Source organism: Apis cerana, linkage group LG6 (genome assembly GCF_029169275.1).
Source record: "Apis cerana isolate GH-2021 linkage group LG6, AcerK_1.0, whole genome shotgun sequence".
NCBI classification, from domain to species: domain Eukaryota; kingdom Metazoa; phylum Arthropoda; class Insecta; order Hymenoptera; family Apidae; genus Apis; species Apis cerana.
The window spans coordinates 16,086,878-16,114,823 of NC_083857.1; the positions used below are offsets into that span (position 1 = coordinate 16,086,878).

The following is a 27,946-nucleotide window of genomic DNA, read 5'->3' on the forward strand; positions in this document are numbered from 1 at the left end:
TTTGTATTTTATAAAATTTATTTATTATATCTATTTTTTTATTTGTTACATTTGTTTTTAATTCTTTTATTTATAAAAATAAAAATATATATAAATTATATTATAATTTATTTTAACAATATTATATTATATAAATTTCCAAGAAAGCATAAAAAATAATCAATAAAAAATTATTGTTTATTATAAATATATAATATTATAAATAATTAATTTTTCAATCTCATCTTTTACTTATATTGTACATTTTATTTATACATACAGAAAATCAAATATTAATTATATATGAAAATTTTGTGGAATTAATTTAAATACTTTTATATATTTAAATATAGTTAATTGAATAGTTTAGTTAATTTTTATATTTTTATGTTTGATTTTGTATTATAATATCTAATAGATTTTTAAATTGTATCCCAGCTAATATTCTATTAGATGATACAGGATTTACACATTGTTGTAATAGATTTTGTATATCTGGATAGTTTTTTAATATTTCTATAGGTATATCATGTAAAAGCCCACCAGGAAGTATATTATTATTTATATTTAATGCTAATAATATCTGTAAATATAAAATATTCTATATAAAACTGAAAAATTTTTTATCAAAAATAATTTTGAAATGTATAATAAATTAGTATTATATTTTTTAATAATAAGAACCAACCTTGCATATTGCATAGTAATTGTGATCACTAACTTTATGATTACATATATCAACAGAAGAAAATGCAAGACATTCCGGACAACTAAAATTTTCAGTATTTACTTGTAATTGATTCCATGTAGTTGATCTTTCTAAATAACATATATAAAAAATTTTTTAAATTTTTTGAAATCTAATTCTTTTATTTTATATTTTATTATAGTAGTATTATTATAATATTTTATTCTTTCTCTAATAACAATTCTTAAATTACCTGCAGGAACAATATTTTTATCAACAACAATAATATTTTCTAAATCTACAAATTTTGCATTATTATTCATATCAATTGCTATATTATCAGCAGATATATCAGTTAAATAAAAACCAAAATTTTTGCTTTTATATGTAAACTTGTAAGCTGCATCTAGAAGACTTGAAGCTATTTTAGCTCTATGTAACCATGGTTCATTATAATAAGCAGTTAATGGTAATCCAATATATTCTTCAATTACAATGCGTCCACAAGCACCAAAATATTTTGGTACAGGCCAATCTTTATCTGCAGATAATATCTATAAATAGAGTTGTTTTATTTTATTTCTTCTATTTTATTCCATGAAGCTTCTTTTTTATTAAATTTTATTAGATTTTTTATTTCTATGAAAATGTATAAATATATGTACAATATACCTGAAGAAAAAGAGGTTCAGGATTAAGAACAATTAGTGTCCAGATATTAATATCAAATATTTTTTTAGGAATATCTTTTTTATTACGATATACATCTTTTAAAAAATTATCTAAATGTTGGATTGTAGGACAAAGTTTTAAACCATTAAAATTATTTTTTATAAAATTCAAATTGACTTCTTTTTCAATGAATTTATGAAAATTGATGTTAATATTATCATCTACATCTTTTGTATTTATTGTACAAATATGAGAAATATTTTTATTTTCACAAACTATTCTGTCAAATTCATCTAATTCAAAATTTTTAGCCAATTTCTTCAGAACGACCCTATTTTTATTAAAAGAGCCAAAAAATACATTTTTTACTCCGAAAAAATAAGAAAACACGGAATAAAAATCATGAAATGTAATATCTATTTCATGAATATAATTACACGCAGAAGTACCAAAACATAATGGACATTTATGTAATTCCATCAAACGATTCATATCTGGTCGAAATGTAATAATTGTGGACCATTTTAATGCTATTAAAATTGTTAAAAGAAATAGTAATTCCCATTTTTTAAATTTTAATATATTATAAATGTATGATAAAATCATATATTAAAACTTTCTACAATTGTGATTAATTATACAAACTGTGATCAATTATTAAAATATAAATATTATAAAATATTATCTTTAGAGGTTATGTTGAACTTAATATATGATTGATGTAAGTACTATAAATATATACGATATGAAGTAAGTAAAGTAACTGTGTTTATATATAATTTATATATATATATTTTAAATAATAGGTTAATTTGAATAAATAAAGATATGGATTATTATGAAATATTACTTCATTTGACAACTACTGATAAGACTGAAAATGGTATGATAAAATATTTTATACATTTTATATAAAGCAATAATAAATTTTATATCATATTATATTATATAACAAATTTTGATAATAGTTTTATTATTTTATATGTTTTAGAAAAGATTAAAGATTTTGACAAAAGATTGCAATATATTTTACAAAAAGTAAAACAAATTTTAATGAAAAATAATAAATTTTTAAATAACAGTATTTATGATAAAGATGAATCTCTTGATGTTAGGTAAGGTTATTTTATAAAAAGATAATTTTCTTTTATAAATTATTTAAAATTTTACAAAAATATATAAAAATAGTTTAAATTAAATTTAATATATATATCTAATATTTATTATATTTTTAGATATCAATATATATGTATTACTATACATATTTTACAAAATATAAATATATGTGGTTCTACAAATAATGAATCTTTATTCAGTGTTAAAGAATTCCATACTTTAAAAATTTGCATAGAACTAATAACAGCAATGGGAATTATACCTTGCCTTTTACCTGGGGTTGGAGTTGACATGGTTAAATTATGTCCCAGAGCTTTGACAATTTGTAATGAAAAACTAACAGATTTACAAGTATGAATTTCAAAAAATTAATTAAAATATAAATATAATAATACAAAATACAAGATATAAATAAAATAAATTTAAAATATTTTTTTTATTTTAGAAATATAAACGATTACAATTCACAGTTAATTCTCTCATACAATTATACAATGAAATTATGTTTCGTCCTGCAATACTTGCTCAAGTAGGACCATTATTAGCTGCACTTTTACAATTAAGTTATGCTCCATTGATGAAACCATCTAAAAAGAATACATTTAATCAATCAGAAAATAGAAGCAAGGATGAATTTATAATGACTGAAGATTTATATAATGAATTAAAAAAAGACCAAGAACATTTTATATGTTTGCTTCATGAATTCTTAAATATTTGTCCTTTATCTATAAGCATGAAAGAATTAATGGTAATTTTTGGTATCAAAGAAGCACCAAAATGGCTCCAACGTAAAACTCGTCATTATTTATCACAACAACTTATGCAACCTAATGGAATTATTTCAATTATAACTGCTATTTGTGAAGATGTATTGGATTTTGGAGAACATTGGGATAAATTGGGTATTATTTCCAGATTAATAGCTACATCACATGGAAATAATTCTAATGAATATTATGAATCCATATGTGCACAAGTATATTTTACAAATTATTTTTGTAATAATTCAATTTATTTTCTTAAATAGTTTATTTCAGAATAAATTATATTTGTTTCAGTTATTAAATCTTTTAACATCAACACCAATTAAGCATTCAACAACAATAGCAAATTGTTGCATTACTGCACTTTATGAATATAATGCTAATATTTGTTTTAAAAATATTATAACAGTAATATGTAGTCCATTATTGGAAATTTCAAAAAATGATCAAAATGTATTAAAAAATGAAAATGAAGTAGAAAAATGCATTGAAAATTTAACAAAATGTTTTGTAACTGTGGAAGCTAAATTTAAACAATTACCTTGTGAACTTTTAATACATGTGGCTCTTCCTTTATTTTCATTATATAATAATTTTAGGCAAAGTGCTTGTGCAGAAAAAATTAAAATTAAACAACTTATATTGTTACTTTTATATGAAGAATCATTAAGAAATAATCTTTTTGCTGTATTTCTTGGACACAATATAACTAATAATTATGGAAATCGTTTAAAGTCAAAGTTTGGACCATCAGGTGGAATTGAAATTATAGGAATTGATGAGACTTATAAATATGAAGAATTTGCAGATAGTTTATTTGATTTAACATTTACTATAGAAGTATTATCAAATAAATTATTTTGCTATTTACTAAAATTTCTATCGAATTCTATAGAATTAGATCAGCAAAATTTATTAGAAACAGAAGATGATATAATTGATAAAATTAAAAAACAATTAGCAGCTATAAAACTTCTATCAAGTTTAGCTAATATATCTGCAGTACAAGAAGCACAAGTTGAAAATCCAACATCATTATTTTGTTTTATAAAATCATTATTTAATCAATACATTAAAAAAAATCAGACTTCTTCAGATGAAAGTGATTGTGAAATTTTGTATGTCAGTCTAATGTTAATAAAAATAATTTTGAATGAAAGGAAAAAACCTTTAAATTGGACAATATTCAATGATTTTGTAATATTCTTAAAAGAATGTTGTATTTCCAAATATATTTCATCACAATTGTTATTATTAACACGAGAATTGATAAAATTGATTGAAACTCAAGGTAAATCTGAACAAAAACATTATGAGGATCTCTCAGTGAATTGTAAATCATTGAACAAATTTGAACAAGCGCTTAAAGATCTCATAGATCCATTACTACCTGTGCGTGCACATGGTCTTATAACTCTTACCAAATTGATTGAAAATATGGATCCATATGCAATGGCTAGAAAAGCAATTCTTTTACAACTATTTACAGTTGAGTAAAAAGAATTTTTTTAATTTTAATTTTCTATAATGTATTTTTTATACATATATTATTAATTTTTTATTATAGGAAAATTTGAAACATGAAGATTCATTTATATATTTAGCAGCAATTAATGGATTGTGTGTTTTAGCCACTTCATATCCACAAGTGGTTATCAAAATATTAGTACAGGAATATATTAATATGCCACAACATGTTTCAGCAAGAGAAATAACTGTAGAAACTAGGACTAAGTTGGGAGAAATACTTGTAAAAGTGACCAGAACTTTAGGTATATCTTATTATACTTTCTTACTTTTTTACTGTAATATTTTATTATAGTTCCTTTTTCTATTTATAAAAATTTCAACTTATATATTACTCAATAGGTGAAATGGCATCAGCTTATAAAAATATTTTAATAAATGGATTCTTATGTGCTACAAAAGATTTAGATTCTTTAGTACGTGCATCTAGTCTTTCTTGTTTAGGCGAACTGTGTAAGGTTTTAGGTTTTCGATTAGGAGATATTGTCATTGAGGTATGTTTAATAAAATATCTAAAAAATTAGTTTGTAATTAAATATATAATAAATAAATTCATGATATATGATCATAAATATGAAGCTTAGTTAAACATTCTATATTTTAAAATATAATTAGATATTAATTGTGTAATATGTAAATTACAAATGAATTTTAATTTAATAATACTTTTAGGTAATCTATTGTATTAGTTGTATTATAAAAACAGATAAAAATCCTGAATGTCGACGAGCTGCAGTAATGGTTAGTACTTTATTACTTCGTGGTCTTGGAAAAGATACTCTAACAAATCTCAGTAAAGATTTGGTTGATTTATATCGTGGCCTTAAATATTTACGAAACAACGATGAGGATACAGTGTTACGTTTACATGCTCAACTAGCTTTGGAAGAATTGGATTATATAATGAAAGATTTCCTTTTTTCTGCTCCAAAACTTGAAAAAAGAATATTTTTGTTAGGATCATAATGATAGTTAATAATAATAATTATTCTGAAAAATATTATTTAAGAATATTTATAACTTGATTTTTATAAAGAATATTTATATTATTATTTAATATATAATTTTTTGTTTATTTATTATAATCTTAAATATAAATGAGTAAAATCAATTTTTTCTAACATAAGTTTCTTAGAAAGAAAAAAATCTTATATTTATATTTTATATATTTCATCATTTTTATTATATATTTTATATCATTTATATTAAATTGATTGCTATTTTATGAAATAATTATGTATAACAATGAAATAATTATGTATACACTTAATATGAAAATCAAAACAAATGAATTAATGTAATTAGAAAATATATTTTAACAATAATATTATACTTCAAATAACTGAAAAACATAAAATGATAAAAATAACTGAACTTCTAGTAATCATTAATTAATTGTTAAAAAAATGTTGAAATATGGACTACAAAAATATCGTATCCTCCGAAAAGAATCCAGCTAAACGAATATCATCTCGTTTGAGACTGACATATAATCTTTGGGGTTGTGCTGTTGATGTTGGTGAAGGCCGTGGTGTTACGATACGTAAAATAAATTCTTTACAGCAAGGTTCCGGAAATGATTTAAATTTACTGTCTCCAACAGTATCTATTTCTGGATTAATGTTGAGAGAAGGCATTACAAGAGCAGCCTAAAACATATGAATTATCATTTAAAATTTATTTGAAATATATAACTTAAAATTAATTTAATAAATAATTAAGAATTTTGTAATTATAATTTAAAAAATTTAAAAATTAATTAAAATATAAAAAAAATAATTATAAAGACTCGATTCTTTATATTTTTAATAATTTTGTTATATGCCAAGAATTAAATGATTCAAAAATAGTTATTATCTAAAATAAAATAAAGTATATAATACTTTTTGAGCATCTCTAAACATTGTTGTTATTCGAGAACCGATATTTCCTCTAGATCCATCTGGTACTTCTACTTCCTTTCCACGCATTAATTGGACGAGAAATGAAGTAAATTCTTTAGAATCATTATTTCCACCTAATTTATGTTGTAACGAATTTACTTGAGCAACAAGAGCTTCTATACCTTCTATATCTCGAAAAATTTCCTAAAATTAATTTATTTTTTAATTTTATTGTTTTTTTACTGATAAAATATAAAATGAAAAATTATAAATATATAATTTAAAGATACCTCATATATATATAATTTTTGATGAATAGGTTTCGTCGCATATTGTAATTTATTAAGTATACTTGATGCCACATCAAGTAGATTTGGTAGAGCATCTTGTTTTTGTTCGCTTAAAGTATGAAGCGCTGCATGAGTTAAAGTTGGTAAAAGAAGTTGAGCAATTTGACCTATGCGTTTTGTACTTAAAAAATGCAAAGCTTTTTCAGCCTCTCTTGTGTCGTCAAATAATCGTTTCTGTCGATGAGCAGGTACAGGTTGAGCTGAATTCCAAGTTGTAGACCATGGATTATTCGGAATTAACATTCTTGCTGATAAATGTCCTACATTAAATGATAAATTACATTATTATTGATTTTTTAAAAAATTTTTTTTTTATTTTATAATTCTAATTTACAAAATATAAACAAATTAATAAAAAAACCTTTAAGTTGACCCCATTCATCTATTTCATCTTCTTCAATCCAATCTCTTGGAGAATACCAACGGATGAAATCTTCTAAAACTGCTCCAGGATTTGCTGCCTACATTTGTTAAATTGTTTTTATTATTTTATAAAAAAATATTCAAAAGATAAATTCTATCTATACCTATGAACTAGAAGTAATTAATCGATTTTTAAAAAATTAAACAAAATTTTTTTCATTTTTTTAAAATTTTTTTAAAATATTTTTTATAGCAAAAAAAATTATTTTTATGAAATTTAATTTTTAGAATTAAATTATTTATTTAATTATTTTATAAATTATTTATAATATTATATTGATTTAAATGTTTCTTCTTAAAAACTATAAAAATATATAAGATATTTATATTTTTCCTAAGCATAAAAAATTAATTTTATAAGTTTATATATATCATATTATTATTACTTTAAAAGATTCCATATCAGATAATAATGAAGCACTCATTAATCTAGCTCGCATTTCTGAGGCATGTTTGTCAGTTCCAAGTTGCATCATTACTTGTGCATCTTCTTCAAGTTGATCTTCTGTTTTTGGTACAGGATCTTGCGTTATCGGCAAATAAAGAGGATCTCCACTTTGAATTAATCTAAACATAAATTAATTATTTATAAAAATATTTATTTTTTTAAATTATATAATAATAATAATAATAATAATAATAATATAATAACACTAAAATAAAAATAAATTATATACTTGAGCGAGGGATGTTTGGCTAATCGTCCTGCAGGTTTGTTCCATAATAGGTGTTTCGCTTTCAGCTGTGTCCTTGTTGAATCGTCCTCGTTTGATGGTTCCTCACTAGTGCATTCGAAAAACTCTTCTTCTTCTGATTCTGCTAAAATTAGAAACATTATAAATTACATATTTATTGGATTGAATTTTTTTAAAAAATTAAATAATTAAGCAAAATTTATTTTTTCTCTTTAAAAAGATAAAATTAATATTATTAATTTTATTATAATATTATTTTATATAATACATAAAATCGGTTAATATATTTTTAATTTTACTATATATTATATACCTGTTTCAAATTCATCAGTATCTATACTTTGAGATTTATGTGCCATTTCTTCCCTTGCTTTCTTTTTTTCAATACAACAATTCATCATCTAAAAAAATAAAATATAATTAATAATATAATTAATAATTAATAAATTACATAAAAAAAAGTTTAATATTGATATCTTTAATATTGATATTGATCACTATTATATTATATTAAAAATAAAAATTAAAAAATTATTTTGAATTTTATTTTGAAATTAAAATTTCAATCAAAAAAAATTTATTTAAAATTTTAAAATAAAATAAATTTATATATAATATAATATAATATATATATATATATATAATATATATAATTTATATATATATATCATATCATTAAATTAAAATTAAATTAATTTAGATAAACATATTATTTTTAAATTTTGAAATTAAAAGAAATGAATTTTACCTGAAGTTTTTGATGCAATATACATGTTCTTACTGAATCTGGAAAACCAGGACTGACTCTAATAAAAAAAACATTTAATTATGGATTTTTTATCATAATTTTAAGAATGTAATATTTTTATTTTAAAAATTTAATTTCGTATATTTATTTTTTAATGTAAAATATATTTTCTATATAAATATTTTAAAACTAAGAATAAATAAGAATTTGTTTTTTTTTTAATTATTTTAATATAATATATTATTTTGAATGTAATATAAAAATTTTAATAAATGTTATTTTAAATATTATTATTTATACCATATATATATATATTATACGTATTTATAATTAAAAAGTATAAATGAAAAAAAATTCATCGAAATAATTTATAAATATTTCAAGACTAATAATTATTATAATAAAATAATAATTTTATTATAATTAAATTCAAAAATCAAATTATGATTTAATGATAGCGAAATTTATATTTATAGATACATTTTAATAAAATCTTTATATTATTTTATTTTTTTAAAATTCTTTTATATTTAAAATATGTTTCAATTAAAAATTTTTAATATTTAAATTTTAATTAAAAATGATCATGTAAACTGAAAAAAAATCGAATAATTTATATAATTATATATTATATACAATATTAATATATTCGTAGGAAATTTTTGAAAAAAATTGTTGTTGAGATTTATTAAAATAACAAAATTTAATATACAAAAATATCAATTGAAATTTATTTATTAAGTTATAAATAATTTAAATTTGAATATGAATAAAATATGAAATAGAAATGGAATGAGACAATTCTATTTTTTTTGCTGTTATCTTCTACTATAACTACTACTATATCTTCTACTATATCTTCTACTATAACTATCGATCTGATCGATAATCGTCGAAAATTGGGACAGGTTCACGATCGAAAAAACTATTGAAGATTCGTTTTCCAAAGGCTCGTATACTATTCTGCCCTACCTCAGCCTATATCGCTTCGAGAGAGAGAGACAAGATTCTTGGGGGGATCGAACAGCAGCGAATTCTTGCAGTCTAGTCGAAGACCGTGATGCCGATGCTACCGAGACGAACTTAACGGTTCCCAGTATCAAACGTGTCACAGTTCGAGGATCACGCGTGTTCATATCGATTGTTTAAAAATTAATTTGAATTATACGATTATTAGATGATTTATGCAACGGATTATATACATGATGAGATTAAAGATAATTCAAAGTGTATAACTGGGAATATAAGTTCATTTCGGGTGGCAGTAACAACAGGTGGCGTCAACAGAGGCCGTTGTTTTTGACGGCATTCTTCATAGTGCGCTCATTCGTGTATGAAATAGACCGCCTTTCATTTCTTTGTACGTTTTTTTTTTTTGCATAATTCTTTTAAAACTGAGGTGATAATAAAATTCGGCTTGGCCGGAACACGTCATGGATCATAACAAGCTGTAAACTAATAATAACAAATATGAGTAAGTAGATTCTATATATGTTTTTTAAACTAGTTTTTTAAGGATATAGATGTTAAGTTGATTTGATAATACGAATTGTTTACTTTTATTTAATTTTGATTCTTTCTTTTTTCTTCTTTTTTTAAAATATTTTCATATTAAAAAATTTTTAATTATTTCCAATTTCTTCTGATTTTTAAAAGTTTTAAGTTTTCTAATTTTAATTATGATTAATTCTCAGTTTTAAATATTTTAGATGTTAAAAATTTTTTAGATAATTTTGATCTTTTTTCTACAGCGTGAATACGAAATTTTTCTATTTTTAAATATATTTTTTATAATCAAATTTATAATAACATATCTTTTGCCGTGATTTTATATTTTAATCTTTATAGAATTTAATTTTCGCGCTCATTTACAATATACAATCTTAAGCGTATACGACATGTATAATTTTAAAATACTTAACGGTACAATCTTCATCCAGAATTATTTTTATTTTAAGTGACTTAAAACTTATTATTAATTCTTATATTATTTCTTCTTAAATAATAATAATAATAATAATAATAATAATGCAAACTAGAAAATTTATCTTATAAAATAAATATACAATAATAAATGAATAAATAAAAGATCAACAAAAATTTTAATTGTCGAATGTGAGAATAAGCATTTTAAATTCGAATTTAAAATTTTTTTAAACACGAAGGAATTTTTATCAAATAAAATATATTTATATTACGCATTTATCATCGATCATATAAATGATCACTATCATCATAATCAATGTTTGTGTTATTGTGCTGCTTGTTTAGAGATGATACATTGAATAAGAAAAAAAAAAGAAAAAGAAAAAAAGTACATGGGTCTATTAAATAAAAATTCCTCTATGAATTTCTGCATGATATTACATAGATAGATTCTTTGCTGTTTTATCCCTTACAGTTCGAACAAGTATAGTTACATTATAGCAGCAAGTTTCAAAGGGTGAATGCACCTACGCATACCTCATGTATCGTCTTCAGCGTGTACTGGCCGACCTTGAACCATGTACTACACGAGGCCAACATATATAGTATGCTTCTCCATGTATTTACTTACATGGGAGGATATAACATTGCTAGGATAAATTTAAGAGATAGATATCTTGCATCTTTATCGACTTTAAGAGAATTGTTTTGCTTGTGAAAACTTTGACATTCAACTTTTTTAACATTAAATTGTACTGTTTGTATGTTTTTTTTTGTATATTTAAAACTGCAACAGATTTATTTTATTTAATAAATATATTAAAAATTTAGGAAAGATATTTTAAAAAATTAAGCACAAATTTTGATATTATATGATATATTATTTTTATTACAGAAAATTAGAATATTCGTTCATGCATTTAAATAAAAAAAATATTGAATTTATTATCCTATAAAATTGTTATTAATAAATTTTAAACGCAAATTTTATAGAATTTTCCAATTGAGTTATCGATAAATATTTTAAAATTTCAGAGAAAATCGATGGAAGATATAAGTGTATCTCAAGTTTTAATTTTGTCTGGATGAAATTTAAAATATAATTATCTTTTAGATACTATGGTATGGAAAAGAAAGAGATTATTTCATCAATTCTCGAATAATAATTAATTTATAAAAGAAAAAAACCTTGAAAAATGTTACGTCCTGTTCTACATAGTTTTACGCTAAAAATTGAAGACTATGATAATTCCGTCCTATCTGGCAACTATTACGAAGAAATTTCTACAATTTCCTTGTGTAAAGTCCAACAAGCGTGGCGATACTGGCTTGCCCAGTTGCTTGCTCGCCATGACCATCGAACCATACTATTCTCTTTCCTCGATTCTTTTATTTCATTACTTGCACTTCTATAGGTTACAGATCTATAATATCCTTAGATTAGAAAACGATATATAATATTTACAATTATGTTTACAAAAAGTGATGAAAAGCGCTTTTATTTTGTTTGGTTTTTAAAATAATAACTTAATTTTTCTTTCGAATTTAAATTTAATAATTTATTTCTTTTAGAAATAATATGATTGTTTTAAATATATTGATCAAAGTATTTCAGAATATTCTATTTTTTTATTTTTTTGATTTCTTCTATTTCGATTAATTTTATTTTGTAATTATGAAATTTTAATCTTGTAAAATGAAACGTGCTTAGAATAAAAATATACATATAAGATATTTATGAGAATATTTAATATTGAGAATTTCGTAATTAATGAACTCACAATGTGGCATAATTACCATAAATTATATCTATAGCAATATCTATATTCCAGTTAACGTAATAATTTTCTATTCCGAGAACGATGCGTTGAAATCTCCGACTAGATATCTATTCTCTACAAAATATTTTATATTTTAAATATTGTAATATGAATTATAAAACTTTTATCATTATTATTAAAAATAATTGCTTAAGAATAAATACTTGATAAATTTTTTAACTATGTACTACTGTGTCAATTATATAATTTACTTTGCTATATAAAATTCTTGAAATGATAAATTATCTGCACGAATAATATTAATTTGATTCTTAAAATAAAATAAGAAATTTTCTTGTTCTTCTCTTCTTCTTCTTCATTGAATGTAATATCAATATCATATTCCCTGTTCTTTTAACAAAGAACAGAATGTTATGTCTTTTTTTAGCTACAGTTCAACTTTCTTTTTTGTTTATTTAATATTTTTTTTATAATATATAAATTAATCCATTGCTGTTCGAGATTTCTATAGAAACGATTTTAATGTGAAAAAAAAATATTATAATAATAATATACATAAATAAATACTGTATATTTAACGCAAGATATATATATTAATCTATATAATCTGTTTTTTTTTCTATTGCAAGAATTAAACAATCAAGAAAAAAATATATATATATATACACATATATATCTTCGATTATCGATTGAGCTCTATCTTTATCCTTTCTTTATTTCTCTCTCTCTTATCGGTTCGGAAGGAAATGATCGGTAAGCATAGTACACGCGGATTCTAGTTGAAAGCAATTCCATCTGCGGTGGCGAGGCTTGAAATTGCTTCGTATTGCGTTCAGAGAAAGGTATACGGTGTACTTACACGATCGTTCGAGTTTTTTGCATACTTGGGAAAATAAACTGCAGAAGTGAATGTTAATAAACGAAGGATTTCTCTTTTACGCTATGAGACGAATGAATAAATAGAATAGATGATCATTTAAGGAATAATAGAATTGATGAATAATGATGATCGTTCGTGAAGATATTTTGGTCTTTAACGATGATTCTTTTTGTTGAAATAGTACTGCTATATTGATTAATAATTTGAATGTACTTGTTTATTGATATTAATATTTTATGTATAATTATATTTCGAAAAAAAAAATTATTAGAAATCGTAAAAGTTATCATAGAATTCAGACTAAAAGTCAGTACATGCTAACCTACATCCTGGAAAGGTCGAGGGAAACTGAGTTTAGTATGGCCGACGGAGCTCTCATTTCCGGAACCGCTTCTTAACTTCCGTCATAGGACTGATGGCATAATTGCAGATGGATTTGGTGCTCACCGATTATCAACGAGTAATATCGATCGATAAAAATGCGACATTTGTTGCCGTTTTACGTGTGAAATTCGAGAAAATAAAATATTAGGGAATGAAAAAAATATTAAGAAAAAAATTAGAAAAATTTTTAAAAATATTAAAATTATATACTTTGACTGAAAAATAATTATTAATGAAATTTCAGTTTGTGTAATACTGACAAGTGAACGACTCGAATGCGAATCAGCGTGCTGAGAAAAAGATTCACAATTATCACAAAAGCGATTGCTCTAACGATTGTGATGGTTTTTTTGAATCCGGTAATTAACGCAATGATGATCCTACATTTCCTAGTTATTGTGCCTTCGTTTTTCCCTTTGTGCGTTTCACGTTCGGTTGTTCATTGTATCACGTTCTCACGACGTGCAATGAAACAAACAGGCGCACGGCGTTACGTTCTTCCAACGTAACTTACAATAAGATTTGTTCTCCCATCTTTTTCAAAGGAAGAGAATTTTGCAATTTATCCGATGCCCGATATACTTGATTTATACTTGATAATCTTTTTTATGTTTATTATATTATTAATAATTACTGGTCTTCTAACCATTTCTTAATGAGATATAATAATATGGCTTCTCAGAATTAAATGTATAACGTATATATAATAAAGGTATATATATAATTAATATCCTTTTCACTCCATCGCGCATATATCAATGAAAAAAAAAATAAATAAATAAAAAAATAAAAAGCAAAAAATTCGAAAGATATAGAAAAATATAATGAAATAGATAATAATGTTAAACGGTTAAAATTGATTGAAATATGAATATGAAACAATAATTCATTTCTAAAATTATTTTAAAACAAATACATATTTCATACTGATTGCAAAAATATAAAAATGTAATAATATTGATTAAAATCATATAATATTACGAATTACGTAATAATCATAGATTAATTTACCAAATATTATGAAACTAGTAAAACAATATTGATTAGTAAAGCAATTTGTGATAAATATAGCGTACGTGTCAAATAAAGCGTGGAACGATATTCGCGGAAGATCATTAACACCTAAAAAGTCTATTGCTTTCTAATAGGAGGAAATAGTGAAATTGCTGTAAGATTTGTTTAGCTCGTGTGAACTTCGATTTGTTCTCTATCTCAGTTTCCATAATCTGATTTTCAACCATTTATATTTAATTGTTTTTTATTTATCTTTATTAATTATATCTATATTAAAAATTAAAAAATGATCGTGCCATATAATATATATAAACTCTATCAATTCTGTTTATTTCGAATATCTATCCTAAAAATAATATATAATTTTCAATTTGATCAATTAAAAAATTGCTAAATAAAACAAAAAAAAAGCTTTAATCTTTTTGATCTTGTCACATCATATTATAATAATGTAATCAATATTTGTCAAGTAACACCAGTTAACCGCTTTCGACTACGGTATTACATTACGTCATTCGCACTTGTTAGAAACTTAACACATGTCTCGCGTTTGATTTCTTGAATGAATGATTGCCCATCGGATATAAGCGGAACCAATAAAACACCAATCATAGAAATGGTATGCTAGTATTATTAGCAATATCCTGTCTTATGAATGCATCCGCGATGTCCAAGAGAAATATCTTTTCTTTTTCTTTTGCCAGACAGTTTCAGCAATGTAATTACGAGTTACGAAATAAACCTGATATTGCGCGACACTAATTCCACCTGTGTGCCTTTCTGCGGACTTTTAGGGGCATGCGAGTAGAAAAGTTGATCAAACGAAAAAATCGAAGATTTTTCACCTTTTTTTGTTTTTTAATGTAGCAACAAAAATATTGAGTAAAAATACTAAATAAATAATACTATCAGAAATATTCATCTTCATTATAGAAATATTTTTTATATAAAATTATTAATCGTAAAATTTTTAGGTTAAGTTATGCATTAAATGCAAAATAACTTTTGATCTTTTTTTTAATTGTATCTATTTATTTTTTTATATTTATAAAGAACTTTTATCTATTTTCATTCTATTTTCTATAGTATCAATAAATATTTAATTTTAATTTTTAAAGTGTAGAGTAATAGAAGATTGATAGAGAAAAACGATAGGATTGAATTAACATTGATATTGAATAATGCAGAGATCTTTGTCACAAGAAAATTCTTCATTCACTGTGGAGTGTGCTAGGTTGTGAGATGGAGCGGATAACAGTACTTCGATGGTTCGTTTCGCATACTGTTCCAACTGGAGGCACGAACCGTTACAAGAATATGAAAAGTCTGACAGATCGTGAAGATTCGTATAAACAGTTTTCATGAGATAAAAATCGAAAAATATAAACAATTTATCCAAAAAGAAATAATAAAAAATTTTATGTTTCGTAAAATTGTATTTTGTATTTTTGGAAATAAAAATAGAGATGATTCTTCTTTTTCAATTGTATCTATTCATTTTTTTATATTGTTTATTTCAATATTATCTATTAGTTACATATTTAAATGATATTTAAATATTAAATATTATTATTACAGATATTACAATATTCTTTAATAATAATATACCATAATTTCTTTTATTTATATTGTTTTTTATTATAATTGGTCTATTTTAATGGAAAGTTTAGTAATAGAATTTTAAACCGGTGAAAAGAGTGAAAATATTTGGCATTTTATCAAATTTCTTCTAAGTAATTTCTTTTCTTATTTGTTTGTTTAAATAGTAATCGACTATTCTAATACCATTAAAGAAACGTGAACCTACTTCGAAATGAATTATACTATGTTTTTAATTTTATAGATACTAAAAATTTAATACAATGAGTTTATATAAAGAATTCTCCTAAATTTTATAAACAATTCTTTTTTGGAATTTAAAAATAAATAAAGAAATAATATAAAAAATATATTTTGATTTTACTTAATTTCTATTTTTATATTAGAATTTAATTTGATGTTTTTTCTTCTATTAAATATTTTTAAAATATAAGTCTTTTTTCTTAATTTATTTATTTTTAATTTTTTTCTATGCAGAAAAAATTATAATTCTATAATTATAATTTTAATTCTAACAAAGAAGATATTAGTATTCTTAATGTACAATTTTATTTTCTACATTCGTAACTGGGAAAAATGTATGACACGTGAGAATATTATACGTAATAAAGATTTATCATCTTTGTATTTCCACGGGAGTGTTTATGTTTAAATTTTCACTTGTATTGCTTCATAACTTTTAATTATACTGTTTTCTATTTTTATTACTTTCGAAATTCCATCCATAGGTTTTTAACTATATTGATATAATAATAATAATAAGTTAAATTTATTTTGATAAATATTATAATAAAATATAAAAAGCTGTGATGTAAAAAGAAATTCATAATGCTGTTTGATTCATATAACAAATATTCGTTAACTTAACCTAACTTAACTAAGAATAATTTAGAATAAGTCTCAATCAACATATCTAACAAGATTAAATCAACAAATAAAATCACGTAAAAATAATAGAAATATGTTTGTATTCGTATTATATTGTATATACATGTAAAACTTTTCAAAAAAATATAGAACAGTACCGTGAGAATTGACTATCTATCCGTGATAAATATTGACACTGGCTGACCTATGGTTAATAGTAATGTCGTATCGACATTCTAAACCTATGTTTTATCTTGCATAAATCTACTTTAATAACATGGCCCGCGATATTTCGTGCATAGGAGCAAGACGGAAAATCGAAAGAGAACGAAAGTGAAAGGCGCGAATTCCATAGTCAACTACATACGAACTGGCCACGTGCCTCTTATATTTCTCCATATATTGCCGGATGAATGAAATAATAAAAAATTTTACATAATGACCATAAATATTATATCGCGAAATATATAAAAATATTTGAAGAGAAAAATTTTCGAATTTCAAGTTTAAAAAATATTGAGAATCATGTTTTCGAATTTTTCCAAAATTAGATTAAATTACTTTGAAAAACATTGAAATGTTCTGTAATCCTGTAAAAATTAAAAAAATATATAAATTCAGATTTTCGAATATATTTTTTTAATTTTAAAGTTGGATATTTTATTATTATCTTATTATCTTATTATTCTTTAAACTATTATAAAAAATAATATAATATTTTTATAAATAAATTTTATAAATTTTTAACAATTTTAAAAATTTTAAAAAATTTTTAAAGTAATTTATTTAATAGAATATATTCAATTCTTGAAATATTAATTCTCAAATTCTTTGTTCGAAAATAAATTCAATTTTACTAATATGTACGTTTATCAATTAAAATTGAATATAAAATAATTATGACGTATGTATGATTCATACACAAGGCAATACTAAAAACATCCGCAAATTGATCGCTAAGTAATTTCTCTATTCTTCAATGAAAGGTTAACCAGTCAAGTACATCAATGGAATGTTGCTGTACCAAATGATCTCAGATATATTTGCAAATACCACGTAATAATGAATAACTTTCACTTGACTATTTTCGTTTTTTAGAAAGAATGAAGTTATGTGACTATCTGAATTTTTATAATATTATGTACAGTATCCTATTGTACATAACTATATTAAGAAGTAGTTTAAGTATTTCTTAAATTTTTTAAACAATTACAATCATTTAATTATGATATTTTATTTTTTTGAAAATATAATTACGTAATTATTTTCTATACTAGATTTTGATTTTTTTTTATAATAGCAAGATCTTTGGTAAGGAATTATCATTTGTCATAGTCTGATAATCATACATGCTATGTTAATCAGTAAGAGTAGAATTGATGATTAAGATATTAAGTATTTTCCATTCAATTACTTTATATATTATTTTATAATTTTATAATTCATTGAATAAATTTTTGCAAAATAGATCTGATAGATGTATAAATAAAATTCATAAATTCAAATATTTTTTTTATATTATTTATTATATTCATTCTATTTTTTTTATATTTATTATATTCATATTATTTATTTTTTCATAGAAGAATTTACATTTTTATAAATTTTCACAAGATTTTTTTCGATGTGAATCATCAATTCATGAACAGAACTTATTTATATATCATACATCTCTTCATAAAAAAAAAACTGTAAAAAAAACTTTCATTCTTTTCTAAAAATATGTTAAGAATATCTTTCTCTAATTATATTAGTTTTATGTATTTTATATGTAAAATAATTAATATTGCAGATATGTTAAAGTTTAATTATGAGTACATAACATCAATATAAATATTTTATAAATTATATATATATATATGTACATATATACTAACTATGCTAATCGTTTATAACAATTGCTATTAATTATCAAATTGGCTAAGCAATAGATGGCGGTAATGGTGAAATAAAATATACGGTGAGCGCTCCTGTGCTCCCATTAACAAGTATTCCAAGATCTACTGGCGTGACGAACACATTAATTAATTAAGTATTCTGATCTGTTCTTATTCTTTTCCTTCAACCCATAATGAGACTCAAATCGTTGACTTTGCTCTAGAAATTCGACGATCCTGCCAACCGAACAAGTTCCGGAATCTTTACTTCTATAATAATATTGCCGGTTATTAATCTTATTAATTTACGCTGTTAGGTTATTTGAATCAAGATGATGCTATTATATATAAAACATTGACCTTTTTTAAGGTATTGTAAATTATTATAACGGATATAAAAAATATTTATTATCTTATTTTTTAATAAAGTATTTTTTATTAGATTTTACGTTTCATTTTTGTAGAATTACGTTATTGTAATCATATGAAATAATTAATGTCACAGATAGAGAGAAATAATTATATATGAAATACGTTATATTTTTTCATAATATTTAAATATAATCGAAATAATAAAAAATTTAAAAATTATTATTTTGAAAATTAATTAATTTTATATTATATTATTAATATAATACAATTACAATTATATGCACTCATGAAAATATTTCTACTTTTTTGTACGATTTTACATATCTTTATAGTTTCTTGATTAAAACATTGCGTGACTTATAATTACTTATCGAATGTAATTTGAATTGCATTTGATTTTCTCTTTAAATTATTGAATAGAATTACAATAATATGAATATCACAAGTAAAAATTTTTCTCTTCGCATAAAATTTAGAACATTTGAGTTTCACTCATTTTTGTTTCAAACTATAGATTTATTAAATTAGAAAAATATAAAATGTTTAAAAAGAATGTTAATCATACTTAAAAATTTTGAAACTTTTATCTGTTTATATATATATATATATATATATATATATATGAATAATGTGGAAAATACCAAATGAAATGATATCTTCATAAGAATGTTAATAAAAAAAAAAATTAAATTAAATAATTTTGTAAACAATTATTCACAAAAAGTTAATAATCAATTTGTCGAAAAATTTTGTAACAATCAAAGAAATAATACAATTATCTAGTATTTTTTATAACGATCAAGGTTGATTAATGGAATTATTCAGACATTTTTTTCTAGAAATATTGGAAAGTGTAGAACGAATAATAGAAAGGGAATTATTACACAAGGGAAATCTCAATTTTACCTGAACTTTATTTTCCTTTCAATCTATAATTGACTTACTTCTTAAATTGTAGTAGATACTAATAAAACTGGTACGAAATAATTTCATATAAAATTATATGATATAAAATTATAGTAATAATAAAATAACTCGTTGAAAAAAAAATATTCACAATTTTCATAAATAAAAACTATATGTATAATTTTAGAAACAATTCAAAAGATTAAATATAGTGTGTGTTAAAACATAATAGATTAGAAAAAGAAATATAAAAAAACAACGATTGATATTGCGTTGATAGGAATTCGTACATCATTGGTCGAGTGCCATCGATAGAGTTTGATGGCAAGGACATACGTTTACTGCGGCCATTGACTCGTAACGGGTTCAGTCTATGGACCCTTGCTTGTTGCGGTTCGTTTAGGCTCCACAACTTTGTTCATACGTCACGGTTCTCGTTGACCGTTGTATCCCAGTCCTACATTCGACATATAGTACATCGAACATTTTTCCTTTTCACATCCACACAAGAAATCGTTTACGAGTTCCGCATAATAACCGCAAACATTTAGAAATATTTAGCAATAAGCAAAAATTTATAAACAAATTTTAATCTAACCTAACCTAATTTTCTTTTTTGCAAGAAATAAACACTCTGGGATAAGATATTCTCAAAAATTGACGAGTATCTTTAAAGAAATAAATTAACCATAAATATATATAAAAATTGGCAAATAGTTCATAAACAATAATCAATTAGAAATTAATATTTATAAAATTAGCGAATATTTGTATAGAAATAATTAGTCGAACGAATTATAAACATCATCTTCGTAGTAAATATCGAAAATATGTGAAATCGATTGAAAAATGGTATTTGATGTAATAATCCATTCCAAGGTTGCCCACTGAACAATAATAAGTGGCGGTGTAATTGTAGAATACGTAATGCACGGCATTTCGAAAGCATTCATTCCGCGCATGTATTCGTTTATGAGAAACAGGTTGACTTTCTCTAACGAATTCAACCCTCTCAAGAAGAGAAATGAACAATAGAATTTTTAAAAATAATTTCTAGAAATTATAACATTTGGAAAATATGCATTTCATTGATTGATACGTTGAATTGTAGGTCGGTTTTCTAAATGTGCTACTTTTACGATAAATTATTTAATTTAGATAGAAAAGATAAGAAATATATATATATATATTTCTTTAAAAGAAATCTATTTATACTTTTTTGAAAGATCTTTCTTTAAAAAAGATAAATAATTCAAACGTTTTCAGATATACATCCAACGGTGCTGTTGCTGCTATTTGCAAGCATAATCATTACTGTGGCAGGAACCTCCAGTTGTCCATGGGCGCAACACATAGCTGATCTCGAAAGCTCCTGCATCTGTGATTACAATCTGGCCAGAGAATTATCTGTACAATGTGACATCGTCAACTACGAACAACTATTATCTGCTATACGGCGTTACGTTTCGAAAACTACTATAGATTTGTTTTACATAAACAATAGCACCATAGGGGTATTAAAGAACGATTCATTTGGATTTGTAAAAATCAACAACATGCAATTGTCCGGTTGTCAAATTAAAACGATCGAGCCAGAAGCCTTTAAGGGGCAAGAAAATTCCTTGAAGAGTCTCAATCTAAAAGACAACGAATTGACGGAGATTCCCAGTGCCACTTTGAAAACTTTGAGAAATCTTACTATATTGGATCTCTCGATGAATAAAATCACAAAGGTGAATGACAACACTTTCACAGGATTGAAATTAATCACGCTGAAACTTTCTGATAACGAAGTAACTTTATCACCTGGAGCGTTTCGAGGATTAGAGAGAACACTGAAGAACTTGAACTTGAAAGGTACTAGACAAAAAAAAGTTCCTGAAGCACTAAGAGGTCTGAAGACATTGGCTTTTCTCGATTTATCGCAGAACAGTATCAGAGAATTGCCTGGATCTGCAGGCATGAAAGCTTTCGAAGGACTCGATTCGTTGACTGGATTAAATCTTGAGAGGAATTTGATTCAGAATATCGGGCCGGATGCCTTTTATGGGATTAAGAATACATTGAGTTCGTTGAGTTTGTTGAACAATCTCATTCCAGACTTTCCTATGGTTGCTATCAACAGTGTTCAAGATCTTAGGGTGAGTTTCGTTAATTTAATTTTTAATTATATTTATTGTTATTTAATAATTCTATTTACTATTTATACGATAATTATAATGTATTGATTTTTATTTTAATTTAGGTGCTCGATATTGGATTTAATTTAATAACAGAACTGCCAGTAAATGCTTTCCAAAAAAATCCATCCATAACTCTATTGGCAATCGATGGAAATCCTTTGTCAACTGTTCCAGAAGAGGCTCTAGCTCGATTGAATGGGACACTTCGAGGCTTGAGTTTGGGAGGTCGATTCCTTATTTGTGATTGCAAATTACGATGGATCGTCGAATGGATAGAAACGAGAGATTTGCAAGTTACCAGTCGGGAACGCAAACCGCAATTCTGTGGAAGTCCACAAAAATTGCAGGATAAAAGCTTTTACAACATCAATCCAGGAGGTAATATTTATAATTATCAATTATAAAATGTTTAGAATATTTTTTTTCTTTTTTTCGAAATTAATTTTTCTATTTGTTTTTTTAATTATGTTTTATCTAAATCAGAATTATTAGAAATTTTTTATATATTACGAAACAATTTTTTTTAGAAATGATCTGCGAAAATGCTCCAGAAATTGTAGGAATTGGCACAGTAGAAAGCGTGGACACAAAAGAACCTACTGGATCCGCTGGAATAGCTAGTAGTTATAACCCAATTACTCGATCCTCGATCAATGCACTCTACAATGTAACAACAACAACCACATCAACCACGACATTTTTATCTTCCACAACAGAATCTCAAAAAATCGAAATAACACCATCTTCAACTACTCTGAAAACGATCACTAACAGACCAACTGTTGCACGAACAGGAAATGTAGTAATAATGAGAACCACGTTATCTCCGCCAAAACAAGTCCAAGATCAATTACAGCAACATCAACCAAGACCACCATTGGTACTTGGTTCACCGCTTTACAAATCGAAGTTAAACGACAAAGATATTATAGTTAAAGACGTGCTCAGACAAGATAATGCGGTGATTATATATTGGGATACAGAAGCGACTAATATTTTAGGTTTTAAAGTAATTTATAGATTGTTTGGGGATAACAGTTTTAAACAGGCACCTCCTTTAGAGGCTAGCGAACGAGAATTCAAAATTAAGAACGTTCCTTCACAGGTAAAATATTTTATTTGTAATTTTAATTAACATATGTTAAAATATAGATTTAAATACTTAAATTTTATTTTTTTTAGGAATGTATTGTAGTGTGTGTGATATCGTTAGAAGAAACAAACATCACTCCTGCAAATGTACCTTACAATCAATGTAAAGAAGTAAGAACAGAAAATTCGCCTACATCTAATATGGATAAGATTACGATTGCTGCAAGTGCAGCCATATGTGCCACTATAGTGGTTGCCGTAATAATATTTATTGTTGCGAATCGACGAAGAGCCAGAAAACTTCACACTCTTCATAGTATTGATCAAACAAAAATGGGTGGACCTATTGCTGGATTACCAGTAAATTGTTGTTCTAATGTTGGTCCGACCCCAAGCCCTGGTGGGCCGTTATCATCAATGGCAACTCTCAGTGCTTATAATGCTCAGAAAGAATGGGATCAAGTATCTGCATATAGTAATAGAAGCATACCAAGACCAAGAATATTTCCCATAGACCGACAAGGTATCGACAAAGAATACGAATAATATGGAAAATTTATTTAAGGAATGCAAAAAGAAGAAAAATATTATTTAAATTATTGCAACAATTTATATATATTTTAAAAATTTCTATTTTTAGGTTCGATAACTAGAGCTTCCTGTATCGATGATGTCAGATCTCAAACAGGACATTATAGTGGAAAAGTATCAACTCGTTCTATCGTCGATGGTCAATCTCAGCACAGTTTTTCCAACACATCAACAAGATACTTCGGAAATAACACTTTATCTTCCAATCTTGCTAATACAAGATCAGGTAAGATTTCTTATTCAAGTTAAATGAAAAAAAATCTTTTTATCATTGTTTAATCTTATTTCTTGCAGAATTGAGACAATCTCGACAATCTTTAGCAGCAGCTTCTGATAGAATGTCACGAACAAATTTCTCACCCAGTCATATGCCACCACATTCTTCGTCCAGAAGACAAAGACCAAGATCGTGCAATCGTACTTTAGAGCAAAACCCACCAAGACCAGGTAGCAGATATAGCATAGCCGATTCGACACATACTCTTAATAATTACGAAGAAAATAATTGGACTGATCATGATATGGATATATATATGGCACGCAATCCAACTACAAGGACTGGTCTCATGCCTCTTTGATTCAATATTCTGTGCGTGTGATTTTGCTCAAACGTGTTCAGTGAACGTGTTCAATTTTTTTCCAGAATATCTGAACTCTTATTCATATAATTGTATTATAACGTAACATTTTAAAAGATTCGGAGAACGGAGTTTAGCCAAAAGTATTTGTTAAAATAAAAATCTAAGATTTACGTCGTTACAAGTATTACTGTGTAATACATGTATTGACATAGTATGAAGAAGAACATTAAAATATAGCTTTAAGATAATTGATATTAAAAAAGTGTTTAAAGATACACATTTAGAAGTATACCATGTGTGCTTGAACAAAAAACTTGAATAGTTTCAGCACACGATCTCTCAAAAAAATAATAGAAATAAGTAAATCAAATTTAATATGTATGAATGATGGATGAGTTTTTATCCAAAGACTGTATCATAAAACAGTATCTATCAAGATCTGTATTGTGTTTAATATTTTATGTTTGGTTGATGCATGTTTATAAGAAATTGTACTGATCTTAAAATATTCTATGACATGTGATATGTTCTGGCAATGAGAGATTTTTTTACTAAAGATATAACACTATTTTATATATATATTTCTAAATAATGATAATTTTATATTTCAACATTAAAAAAATAAACACATATAAAAATATATACTCTTTTAGTATTAATAAATTAGAATTAGTAAACTTTAATTATTAATAAATTAAGAAAAAATTAATAATAAAAAAATGATTAATAATTTCTCATTTCTTGATTATATCACATCTTTTAAAATTAATAATAGATAATAATATTTTAAAATAAGGATTCACATATTTTATTTTCTACCATGCAATTAATTAATAAAACGTGCAAATACTTACCCAGATATAAGAATATTCTTTTCCCATCGAAATCTAATTTCTTGAACGAATTCATACCATAATTGTGCTAATGCTGCTGCTCCTCCAAGATTATGTGTACAATGTGCTGCAACAACTGCAAGACGCCATACTAAACTGTCCATTGCACACGTTTTTACACCTTTTCCTTGGTCTTCATCCACATTAAATATAGTCAAGTCACCATAGGGAGTTTTCTATAACATTAATGAATTTAATTATTTCTGCAATTATATTTATTTTTCTATCAATATGCAATAGTTTTTAGAAAATGATAGAAATAAAATATCATATTTTGAAAAATATGATTATTTATTTGTTTTGAAATTATGACATTAAAAAAATTATTACTTACAGAATTTTCTTCTGCATCAGGAAAAAGAAAATAAAGTATTGACAATAATATTTCTTCTGGTATTGGTCCTTCTATATCTTTATTTTTCTTTGTAGTTGCTTTACTAACAACTGTTGAAATTGTTGGTATTCTAGATTCTGTTAATATGTTAAAAACCGAACTGAATGCTTGATCTTCTTGTTGAGCATAAATAACAGCATCACCCAATAAATCTACTATAGTTTTTTGATTATTACAAAGATGTAAAAAATCTGTTAAATATTCTCCGAGTAAACAAACTGGTGAAGAAACCATTTTTACTTGCACAGACCATTCAAGGGCAAACTGTGGTTCTAAATCTGTAAAACCTTCACTATCGACAACTACATTTTCCGACATTTCAGGCCATGTAGCAAATAAGTGAAGCTCCCTATAATAATTTAATTAAATCAATTCTTCAAAAATTAATGTATTTTAATTACTTTGCTGTATATAAAAATAATATAAAAATCTTACGCAATTGGATCATATGTTGCTCCAAATGGAAGTTTTCCAAGTTCAGCTACACCTAATGTTTCTCCTTGCATGAAATCAAAATCTGGTGGCTCTTGAGTCCATGTACTATTAGTCCAATCTTTCAACAAATATGAAAATCTTACAGATATCATCACAGGATCTAGTCTTGTGCCACAACCTTCTCCAACTTTCTGTTTGAATAAAGCAAGTAAACCTAAAAATAATATCTATTAAGAAATTGTCATATATTACTGAAAAAGTAATACAATTCAAATTATATAAATTGCATAAACTAATATAATTACTTCTATACTTTTGTGTTAAAAACTGTATTCGTACCAGTTAGGTACTTGCAGTGCAAAGGTACTTTTTTTAAATGTACCATATCAAAGTGAGTACAAATTCCTTTTCCAATACTTGTTCCAAGATACATTTTTTGCCATGGTTCTTGTACTTGTACTAATGCAGGTATATCACTAAAATAAATATTATATTAATATTACGATAATTAATTTATTTATAATTTTATATTATCATATGATAATATATAATTTCAAACAAATAATTTTTTTAATTACCAATTGGCATTAGTTGCTGCAATTGCAAGAGAACTAAGCAAAATTCTAATTTTAGTTTCATCCATCACAGAATCTTTTTTAGAGGATTGTAAAACAAGAAATTCTCTAATGCCATAATAGCGAGCTATTTCTAAATGATTTCCATCAATTCTAGTAAAATCATTTGATGCATTTAATGCATCCTTGTGACATTGTACTTTTTCTTCATCGCTTTCTTCTAAAGGATTATCTGTATTTTTATCTTCCAATTTCAATTTGAAATGTTTTAATGTAAATTCTGCATCTGTAATAAAATAAAATCTGTTTTCATTATATATCACCATTTAAATGAAAAGAAGACATCTAAATATGAAATATATTTTATTTGAATTCTAATCAAAATAAAATATTAATATTTTATATTAACAAACCAGCAAAATGAAGTTTTTCCGAATTTTCGTTCCACTGATAGTTGACAAAATCTCCGGATTTTAAACATGGTCCAATTTTTGTATTTGGTAATTTCCATTCGTGCATAATTTCTTCCAATCTTGCAATAAACACTTCCCATTCTGAAGCCGTCGTAAAATCATGGTGATAAAAGTCTTCAATTTCAACGTTATTCATTTTTTAAAATATTAAATATACAATAATTTTTAAAATATTATTTATACGAATTGATAGATTCGTTTAAGGTTAAATGTTTGACGTTTATTCGTTATCAATTGAGTAGTTGTTTATAAAGTATAAATATAGAGTGCACGAT

General features: G+C 24.4%; 4 protein-coding genes and 1 long non-coding RNA gene across 8 annotated transcripts; 3 read left to right on the forward strand and 2 right to left on the reverse strand.

Moving 5' to 3' along the window:
- On the reverse strand, positions 1–1,945 carry LOC107999150 (divergent protein kinase domain 2A). Its single transcript, XM_017058822.3, has 4 exons — positions 1,340–1,945; positions 921–1,221; positions 668–798; positions 1–562 (listed from the first exon to the last, which is right to left on the reverse strand). The coding sequence occupies exons 1-4, from the start codon at positions 1,943–1,945 to the stop codon at positions 365–367; spliced, it is 1,236 nt and encodes a 411-aa protein (XP_016914311.2). The 3' UTR covers positions 1–364.
- LOC107999149 (transport and Golgi organization protein 6 homolog) lies at positions 1,924–6,650 on the forward strand. The gene is made up of 9 exons (XM_028667346.2): positions 1,924–2,060; positions 2,146–2,222; positions 2,331–2,454; positions 2,575–2,806; positions 2,901–3,434; positions 3,517–4,710; positions 4,790–4,994; positions 5,092–5,243; positions 5,422–6,650. Exons 2-9 carry the CDS (start codon positions 2,168–2,170, stop codon positions 5,713–5,715), a joined length of 2,790 nt encoding a protein of 929 aa, XP_028523147.1. The 5' UTR covers positions 1,924–2,060; positions 2,146–2,167; the 3' UTR covers positions 5,716–6,650.
- LOC107999092 (rab3 GTPase-activating protein catalytic subunit) lies at positions 5,903–27,916 on the reverse strand. 2 transcript variants are annotated; one of them, XM_062076779.1, is made up of 14 exons: positions 27,612–27,916; positions 27,202–27,484; positions 26,963–27,099; positions 26,624–26,837; positions 26,129–26,537; positions 25,756–25,970; positions 8,849–8,906; positions 8,414–8,501; positions 8,083–8,221; positions 7,792–7,972; positions 7,344–7,443; positions 6,923–7,242; positions 6,633–6,836; positions 5,903–6,398 (listed from the first exon to the last, which is right to left on the reverse strand). In XM_062076779.1, exons 1-14 carry the CDS (start codon positions 27,805–27,807, stop codon positions 6,171–6,173), a joined length of 2,772 nt encoding a protein of 923 aa, XP_061932763.1. In that variant the 5' UTR covers positions 27,808–27,916; the 3' UTR covers positions 5,903–6,170. The 2 variants fall into 2 exon arrangements, with proteins under 2 accessions (XP_061932763.1, XP_061932762.1); XM_062076778.1 differs by having other exon boundaries at positions 8,083–8,224.
- Positions 9,840–25,339, forward strand: LOC107999151 (vasorin). Of its 3 annotated transcripts, none has more exons than XM_017058823.3 (7): positions 9,840–10,322; positions 21,721–22,595; positions 22,700–23,015; positions 23,165–23,742; positions 23,820–24,252; positions 24,370–24,546; positions 24,615–25,339. In XM_017058823.3, the coding sequence occupies exons 1-7, from the start codon at positions 10,319–10,321 to the stop codon at positions 24,896–24,898; spliced, it is 2,667 nt and encodes an 888-aa protein (XP_016914312.1). In that variant the 5' UTR covers positions 9,840–10,318; the 3' UTR covers positions 24,899–25,339. The 3 variants fall into 3 exon arrangements, with proteins under 3 accessions (XP_016914312.1, XP_061932765.1, XP_061932764.1); XM_062076781.1 differs by lacking the exon at positions 9,840–10,322 and adding an exon at positions 20,839–20,927; XM_062076780.1 differs by lacking the exon at positions 9,840–10,322 and adding an exon at positions 20,940–21,565.
- LOC133666343 (uncharacterized) lies at positions 13,123–16,319 on the forward strand. Its single transcript, XR_009830398.1, has 2 exons — positions 13,123–15,452; positions 15,538–16,319. It is a non-coding gene; the product is annotated as an uncharacterized LOC133666343 (long non-coding RNA).
- Positions 27,917–27,946: the final 30 nt, after the last annotated feature.

Coding starts and splice junctions, on each gene's coding strand:
- LOC107999150 (XM_017058822.3), bottom strand. CDS start 1,945: ATGATTTTATCATACATTTATAATATATTAAAATTTAAAAAATGGGAA. Junction 799..920: donor TAAAAATATTGTTCCTGCAG/GTAATTTAAGAA, acceptor TATGTTATTTAG/AAAGATCAACTACATGGAAT. Junction 563..667: donor ATTACTATGCAATATGCAAG/GTTGGTTCTTAT, acceptor TTATATTTACAG/ATATTATTAGCATTAAATAT.
- LOC107999149 (XM_028667346.2), top strand. CDS start 2,168: ATGGATTATTATGAAATATTACTTCATTTGACAACTACTGATAAGACT. Junction 2,455..2,574: donor GATGAATCTCTTGATGTTAG/GTAAGGTTATTT, acceptor TTATATTTTTAG/ATATCAATATATATGTATTA. Junction 4,995..5,091: donor AAAAGTGACCAGAACTTTAG/GTATATCTTATT, acceptor ATTACTCAATAG/GTGAAATGGCATCAGCTTAT.
- LOC107999151 (XM_017058823.3), top strand. Junction 22,596..22,699: donor ACAGTGTTCAAGATCTTAGG/GTGAGTTTCGTT, acceptor ATTTTAATTTAG/GTGCTCGATATTGGATTTAA. Junction 24,547..24,614: donor TCTTGCTAATACAAGATCAG/GTAAGATTTCTT, acceptor TATTTCTTGCAG/AATTGAGACAATCTCGACAA.
- LOC107999092 (XM_062076778.1), bottom strand. CDS start 27,807: ATGAATAACGTTGAAATTGAAGACTTTTATCACCATGATTTTACGACG. Junction 27,485..27,611: donor GGAAAAACTTCATTTTGCTG/GTTTGTTAATAT, acceptor ATTTTATTACAG/ATGCAGAATTTACATTAAAA. Junction 7,243..7,343: donor TGAATGGGGTCAACTTAAAG/GTTTTTTTATTA, acceptor CATTTAATGTAG/GACATTTATCAGCAAGAATG.